At 36.1% G+C, this 8,554-nt stretch overlaps 1 protein-coding gene across 1 annotated transcript in view; it reads left to right on the forward strand.

The window, feature by feature from the left end:
• Window positions 1–679: 679 nt before the first annotated feature.
• Window positions 680–8,554, forward strand: part of LOC104276042 (CLIP-associating protein 1-like) — a gene marked incomplete at its 5' end in the record, with an annotated part of 14,969 nt that continues 7,094 nt past the window's right edge. The window contains one exon of the mRNA XM_009872203.1: window positions 680–758. Within this exon, the coding sequence (XP_009870505.1) occupies window positions 680–758 (79 nt within the window). The remainder of the gene's footprint in view (window positions 759–8,554) is intronic.

The following is an 8,554-nucleotide window of genomic DNA, read 5'->3' on the forward strand; positions in this document are numbered from 1 at the left end:
CTGTATTAGTGCTTATGTTTGGGGAGCCTTAGTAAGTTTTGCATTTTAAGTTGTTTGTTTTGTCTGTCTGGTAACTGTGTATCTTCCCCTCCCTCTTTTATTCGGTTTGGTTTTGTTGTTGTTGAAGGCATTCTGTTTTTGTTTCTTTAAGCAGCTTAGAAACTTGGTAGAGGAGGTAAGGCCTAAAGCCTTACTGATACCTGTTTCAAAGGAATTTGCGTTTTTGTTTAATACTGAGTTAGACCTCTAGAGTCATCTTTTAAAGAAGCTGAGAGACAGAACTACAGTCCTAATATAGGATGGGGGGCATGTGAGAAAGAGCTTCTCGTAACTCCTTAATCCTTGTAATTATTAATTTGAATTTTAAGAATTTGTAGTTGAAAATACTAAAACATTGGACTTCTTTTATTTTCACACTGTTTTAAGTATTGAAAAATTCAGCTGCTCTGGTATATATAAATATACTTGATTCATTCCAAATGTATTCTGATGATTTTGTCTTAGCGAAAGCTTTCAAGGAATTATCAGCTCTCTGATTGGAACTTAGATTAATCTTTAGGTTAAGATACAGTCTTTCAGAATGCTTGCATATACATATATATGACTAATTTCTTTAAAATTTATTCTAAAGAATTCTTCAGTGATCTGTTTTGTATATCTAATGCTTTTGTTTCAACAGGTAGCATTACTGGGATTAGAAGTTTTAGGTGCCTTTGTTGACAGACTATCAGGACGCTTTAAATGCTATATAGGAACTGGTAAGTGAATACAACTTTCTTTTTCTTAAGACCAGAAATAAAAGACACTCCTTCCTGCTTGCCTTAGCAGCTGAAGTGGAACATGTTGAAAGGTTTCTGAGCTAATTATTATATATTGGTACAAATCTCATTGCTGTTGTTGGAATTTAAATAACTTAATATCGGCTTCTAAATACTCATTTGCTATGCAGTCACTGGTTTCTACATGGTGGTTGGGTTTTTTTTTTTCTTAGAAGGCTCCAGGAATATCTTTACAGTAATTATTTTCATACTGTATAATTGCTTACCACTCCTGTACGATGCACGTGCTTATCGTTCCCCAAGACAGTAATCTAAAAAGTACATTGGAACATAAGTGTTACCTTTAACTTATGTCACAGATTATAGTTTTCTGCAAGTAAAATTTTCATTTAGAGCCTTATGTCTGCTGAAGCCAGTGATTTCAGAGGACTGTGTGGGTCCACTGCTGTTAGATAAGTGGACTGTAGGTTTTAGTAGTGTAGCCTTCTTATGGAATAAAAAAAAAGGCACTAACTGTTGCTCTTCTGTGAACTGTTTACTCAAATTAATTACAAATTAATGGATCTACATGTGCCTGAGTATGAAACAGTTATTCTGGGAAGTAACGAGCAAACTCATTTTGCCACTGTCCTTGAAAAGAGATAGTGCTACTGGGGATTTAACATTGGTGTTATATCGTTAGCTATTTTTAACAGAAGTTTCTAGCTTCATGTCCTTTTCCAAAATCTGTGTGAAATATTTTGCATCATTCCGACATCCCCAGCTGTCTGTCAAAATGTTAAGCTTCCTCTTCTGTACATGTTTACTTTTGTATTTAAAAGTTAAGAAATCGGCAAAATTTGTAAGCTGAGGAATATGACATATACGTTATGGCAAGTTACTAAATTAATTTGAAGCATATTTCAGAATGCTGTAGAACAATTGCAGTAGAGTGCTACAGAATTTAAATGTTTTGTGATCGAGGATTATCTTTGGCTGGTTAGTTTTGTATTTGTGAAGTGTGAGAGAACTGGGAAGTATATTGTGTTATGCAGAATATTGGTTTCTGAATAGCCTCCATTTGTAGCTACGAACAGTGTTAGGCTTTGAAGTTTTACTGTTTGTAGCTATGAACAATGTTAGGCTTCAGAGTTTTGCTCTGTTTTTATTTTAGTGATGTATGAAAGTTAAAATCACAGCAACTTTTATTAAAGATTGGAAAGCTTTCTTCAAGTATGAGCTATTTGAGGATAGTCACTGAATGTGTCTAATACCAAGAGACGCCTCAAGCTGTGTATTCCAGAAATGCTTTTTTAGAGAAGCTGAGCAGTAGTGCCTTCAGCTGAGATTTATCTTCTGGGTGACTCCAGAGTCACAGAGTGCATTACGCTGAATGTGCATGTCGCTGTTGTGCACGATCAGCTTTTATCGGAGCTTAACAAACACTGAAATGTTAGCCTCAATAAAGGCAGAAAACGATCTTTATTTTATATGACTTTTTTAAAGAGGGATTTATAGTATGAGTTCTCTTCAGTTGGTAGCCATCTCTTTAAGTCTTATAAAAAGATTTGGATAATTATCTGTTTTTGTTGGTGAAGCAGTAATACAAAACTTTATTGAAAGTGATTGGGAGTGTGGGTAGTCTGGAGTTTTGATTAAAAAAAGCACACTGGTGAGCAAGAGAGTGGCTTATTTAAACAAAACTTAAAGAACTAGCAGTTTCCCAAGTCATGCTCTGTTGACTCGCTGGATTTGGCATCTAGCGTAATCTGAGAATGACTCCATAAGCCAGACCCAAGACTGGTATCTCATATGTTTGCAGACGACAAAGAAGAAAGTATGGACAGGACAAGCACATGTGTTAACTCCTGCAGAAAGAGCCCCTTGCTGTCAGTGATCTGGCACTTTAGGACCAGGTGAGGCAGGTGGTGTCTTCAGTGTCTCCCCTATCACTTTGTTTTCCCACAGCTTTATCTGGTTAGTTTTTGAACCCATAGACAGACCTTCTGCTGTGTTCTGTAGTAATGCTTAATCAGGCAAAACTCCAGTTTCAGACTGGCTGCCTGAGAACTTGATGCTTGTTAGAACCTGTGTTAGAGAGATGAGCCATCATTTCTTACCTTCTTGACTGCCAGTCTTCATTTTACAGATCTCTTGTGTTCCTCCCCTGCCATCCTTCCTTCCTTCCCACCTGGGGTAAGAATCCCAGTGCAATTGTTGTATAAATATGGTTCCCCAAGTTCTTGTAGTTCCTGTTTCCCCTTTCGGTGCCTTTCTGTTGTAGTTTGTTTGAGTCAAGGAAACCGTAACAGCACAGCTGCACCATGTGTTTATAGTGGCATAATTTGGTTTGGTCTTACTGTGTCATCTATTACTTTTGTAATTACTGACAACCTATTTCTCTGTTAAATTGCTGCTTCCTGAAAATTGACCTAATATATTCATGACAGTGTCTACTGTGACAACCTGTTTGCTGTTCAGTGATTGTGTTTTTAGAGTCTAGTGGCCAGGGTGGTATCTCTTTCTTCAAGTCTTCAAGTTTCCATAGTTATGCATTTGAGAAGAATCAACTATTCCATGCAAACTGCACTTTAAGGATTTTCTTTCTTATATCTTGATTATGTCCAGTGAGGTCATTCTTTGATGTGACCATAATTAATAAGGTGGTTAATTGTGGACTACAAATTTGCAATTTGTACAGGTAGTATGAGGAGAAAATAAAGACCATGGTGTCAAGTCTGAAATTGGTGGGAAATTTGGAAGTGAAACACTTGAACTAAGCAATGAGGTTCTTGTAGCGCCACAGGCAATCTTTAATAGTATTTTATACGGTAGGCATTTACTTCCATCTGTTTTGGTCAAAGAAGTGCGAGTATATTAAAGACAAGCATAATAGAACTTTTTAAAGCAATTTAATTATTACTTTGAAATATTAAAAATATAGTTAACTTGTTGTTTATTGCAGTAAGTTGTTGTAGTACTTGGGATCTTGCTGAAGATCAGGATTGCACCATGAGTATAGGGAAGGAAGATGAGTGTGTGAAATGTACCTACTCTGTTGCCTTTTTTGAAATCCTATTTTGAATCCTATTTTCTATGTGAAGTTTCACTTTTGTAGCTGTGTTTTCTTATAAAATACTTGGAATCCTAAATGTCTTAAATGTATTTTTGTCTTAAAGAGCATTACATTTTGGTGATCCTGAGGTAGTTTTAAACATGATTGACAACTCAGTAAATAATGGAAGTGTGATAGTGTATTACCCAGCTATAATGTGGCAGAACATTCTCTCCCTCTTCACCTCCGTTTAATTTCCTGTTCAGTTGTGATAGTCATAGGTTTCTTTTAAGTGCAGAGAAAAATAACTGATGTGACTCTTCTCCCCTGTAAGCATCACAGCCTTTTTGCTAAGAAGTATAAAACCCCACAAATGCTTTCTTATTATTTCCATCTTTACAGCCTGCTTATATACTGTAAATTAGATTTGGGCAAAATCAATACAATAGTCGTAGGACAGATGCTTTCCAGTATTCTGTGGCATGTTGGTGGTCTTTGTGTTGAAGTATAATGCCTGATAAGGGACTTAATTTGATTTCCTAGGCAACAATCTGGTGTTGCAGTAACTTTCTTCTAAGGTGTTATCCTTTTATGATTAAGCACATCGCACACACTCTCTGCAGCTGGCATCAGTGTTCTGGGCACCTGGACAGACAAATTTGGAATCTCTCTTTTTTGGTACTTCCAGTGAATATGCTTGAAAATACTTTGCAAGCATTGAGTAGCAGGATATGTGGTAGTTCATAAGATTGTGGCTGTGCTGTGGAAAAAATAAAGCAGATTAAGGAGTATTGGAGTGTTACATCTTTCAATATTTAAAACTACTGCTTTATCTGTGTTAAGCGAGATTATATAAGAATCCATAATTACCCTGTCACAATCTCTTTTCCCAGGTGACGGCATTAATTGTTAAAATGTTATGTATCAGAGATTTTAAGATTATGAGAATTGTGGGCAAGTGTCACTGGATGATAGAGTTTCTGGGAAAAGTCTCAGACTTGTAGTTTGCATATATTGAGCTGTCCATTAGTCTATGATATATTGTCATTCACTTTCATATACAACCTTACAAGATGCTGCAAAATATATTTTAGTTATCTGCAAGTTAAAGGAAACATACTTGGCAGCTAAAGACCAAGGGCAGGTACATGTTATTTATATATATGTGTGTGTGTGTAAAGATAACATTTTACACAAAAAAACCTTCTGTAGATGTGTAATAGCAGTTTCAAATTCTTATTGCTGCACAATTAAACAAGCAGGCAAAAGTAATTTTGAAAAATAGTTGTAGTGCCATATACTAAGAGGAGAAACCCATTTGAAGTGTTCAAATTCTTTCCCAGGTGGCTTCTAGAAGTGATGAAAGAATGTTTAAATTAGACTCTTCAGAATAATTTAAATGTTATTGTAATTAAACATGCAACTATGTTGCCTGATGCATTTTAAAGCTGCTGTAAGGACTTGCAATGTGCATTAATTTTTTGATGGAATTTGGATTAAAAGCATTTGGTAAAAGAATTTGGAAGTATTTGAGTAAGACTGGATTTAGATAAGTGAAACTCGAGTTTTTAATTTTTGCTTTTTCTCCTGCTTAATGAGTGGGTTGGGTTTTTTTGATTGGGAAAACTTAAATGCGCAGTTTAATCAAGATGTGACTATTCAATAAGTGTTTTTAATGATGTATAAGGAAACGCTTTCCTCAGCACCATGAAAACCAAGAGCTGTTGTAGCATGAGCTACCATAGATAGACAACATACAGGAAAATATTGGATCTTTGCGTTTTAGAAAATGACTGGTTTTAATCTTGTTTTTCATTTTTATTAATTCAGTTTAAATATTGAGACTAATGATAAGATCTACTATAAGATTTCAGCTTATTAATGCTTGCAAAACACCTAAACATAAAACCTGGAATAATTTAGGTTGAAAGGGATCTTAAAGATCCTGACCCATGTTTTTGCTTAAAGTTAAGCCAACCTCAGATGTCAAAGAAAACTTTGAAATTAAATCACATAATTCAAGGAACTGAATTGTTTAGGTAATGTAAAGCAGACTTTTTTATTTATATGAGAGAAGTCTTTCCTCAAAGGTACCTTGTTGTACTTAAACGAAAGTCGTGGTTTGTGTGGTAAAGCTATGCTGGATACGTGTTGTAGAATTTTCTTAAAATGCTGACTGTTTCAGACTTGTTAAATGTTTTGGGGTTTTTTTTGTTTTTTTTTTTTACAAAAGGCTTTCCAGAGGAGGCTATGTTATTTGTTTCGAATTTCTTTTATATTTTCAAATTTAACAAAAAAGATTAACTTGGGCAACATCTTAGAAAATCCTGAGATTTTCTTAGGCTCCCTCCATCATTAAGGATTGTAGCTAATGATTATACTAGTTGATTTAAGCTGCAGCTTTGTCTTGGTGACAGATTCTCTAAAGCTTTGGGGGGAAGAAAAAAAATATCAAAATCCTAGCAGCCTTTTAAAGTTCTTTGTCCTGGTTGGCTGGCACTGGAATTTATTAGTAGTGGGAATGAGTTTTACCTGAAGTGATCCATGCTTGAGTGATAGGCTGTGATTTAGAATACCATCTGCCTGCTGTCTGCGCACACTTCACTTTATGACGCCTAGAAATGCAGTGCCATTAAATAAGAGTAGAGAAATCCTAGCCTGCCTTGGTTTCTCTTTGGCTCTAATGCTAATTCTGCAAAAACCTAGCCTAGAGCTAAAAAATTTCAGAAGACAACATGATCAAGTCCGTGAGTGGACTTGATCTTAAGTCTTTTCCAACTGTAAGGATTCTCATGGTTCTGTGAAGATTTGTTCTCTACCTTGTAGTTTTCTTACAGGTCTAATGTAGCTCTTGAAACTCTTTGGACTTGAAGGCTATCTTCTCCTGTTCCTGAAACTGAGACCCTGGTAGATTTGTGGATGTATTGTATAAAAAAAAAAAAAAGGGGTTGTATTTTTCCTCTACTGCTGGTGATGAAGATGGTATCTCATTGCATAAATGGGCATGTACAAAGAGCAGATATAAGTGGTTGAGAGAGAAGGAATAGAGGGGGAGCTGCAACCGATAATACAGACTGAAAAGCTCCACATTTGTGTCATAACAGAAGGAACTCTTGTTAAAGTTTAGCAAAATAAATTGTTCTACCTGTGGCAGTCTTTGCTGAGGGCATCATACAGTTAAGCTGCTCAGTATTTTTAAAAAATACGTCTGATGCCATTCTAGGCACTGGCATCTTGGATTTACTTGTTTATCATTTTCAATCCCAGCAGAAGAAATAACATTTAATCTCTCAAGGCTGTACTCTGACTTTTCAGGCTGGTGTTGGCCTTAGCTCTTGCATCTACTTTCCAACTAGTGGTGATAAAAATCATTATGTGACTTTGTATAAAAGAAAACTTATTTAGGTTTACTGAGCCAAGAGAAGGAAGACAAACAATGGAAAAGAAGCCAATGGGATAAGAAGTTCTGTTAGGGATACAATAGAAAGGAAAAAGACATAAATAGCAGCTCAGATATAAATAGCAGGTGAGTTTGAGGGAGATCTGGTAGAATTAATGGGTGCTATAGAATGTTTTTACTAGCCCTTTTAAGTTTTCTTTAGTAATCAAAATTTGTAAAATCATGGTGTAACAATCTAGAAATCTTAACAGGAAAAACTCAGGAGTGACTCGTAGTAAAAGGAAACTTTGACAGTATGCAAAAATGTAGTAAAAACGCAAATGGCATGGGATATAGTGCTTCTTGGCTCTGCAAAAAATAACCAGCAAGTGCAAAGGGAATTAGTGTCTCCTAAATTCAGTATAATGTTTCTCTGCATATCAGCAGAAATAAATAAAAGGAAGTCATCATATGTTAGTAGGCTTTTCAAAATCCCTTTGAAATAATGAAAGAAACTAGGCAACACAAGTCCTAAGATGGACAAGGTTAATATAAAACAGTAGGAATGTGTAAATCGATAGTGAATGCGACAAATTATATACTTCACTGGGTATCTTGGTAGGAGACTACTGTGTCGAATACTGCCTTTGCGTATAGTCCTACTTCATCACCTTTCTTTTAATTCCAGCATCTGTTTGCTATGGTGTAGTTGGTGGGCTGATGCCAGAAATGACCAGATGGATGTATTTGCACTGCAGCATAAAGGAGGACACTAATTTGATAATGCTGATGAGAAACCATATAAAACTTAAAGTATCAGCAAAATAATTATTCAGTTGTATTTAGGATGAAGCGGGGGTGGGTGGATGAAGTTTGCTATGAGAACTCACAGTTTCTGGTGATCTGGCATTTTGGCTGAGCAGGATTAGAGAAGAGCAAGTGGAGGTCAGGAGGCTTGGAGTAGGGGAAAGAAAGCAGCGATGACCAAAACAGGATGCTGGGATGGACCTGAGTGTCTCAAATGTTGTCTGTATCTTTAAGTAGGGAGGTCTGTTCTTTACTCATTCATAGAAAGGACAACTAGCAATTCAAATATTTTTCTTCATAGCTCTCCCCTAGATGTGTCTAACACTTCAAGAAAAAGTGACAAAGGTGTTAGGATTTCAAATTGAAATATGTTTGGTGGAGATCCTGTTCTGGTTGAGCCTTCTGCAACAACAGGCAACCAACTTCAAATAATTTCCTGACAGAAATTATGAACTACCAAACTGAAAACCCACTGGTGATTGCTGGCAGTCAACAGCCTAATTTGTCTTGTGCAAACTGAATGTATCATGCCTTATGCAGGGTCTCACAGAAACA

The sequence above is a fragment of the Apaloderma vittatum genome, unplaced genomic scaffold, assembly GCF_000703405.1.
Source record: "Apaloderma vittatum isolate BGI_N311 unplaced genomic scaffold, ASM70340v1 scaffold22396, whole genome shotgun sequence".
NCBI classification, from domain to species: Eukaryota; Metazoa; Chordata; class Aves; order Trogoniformes; family Trogonidae; genus Apaloderma; species Apaloderma vittatum.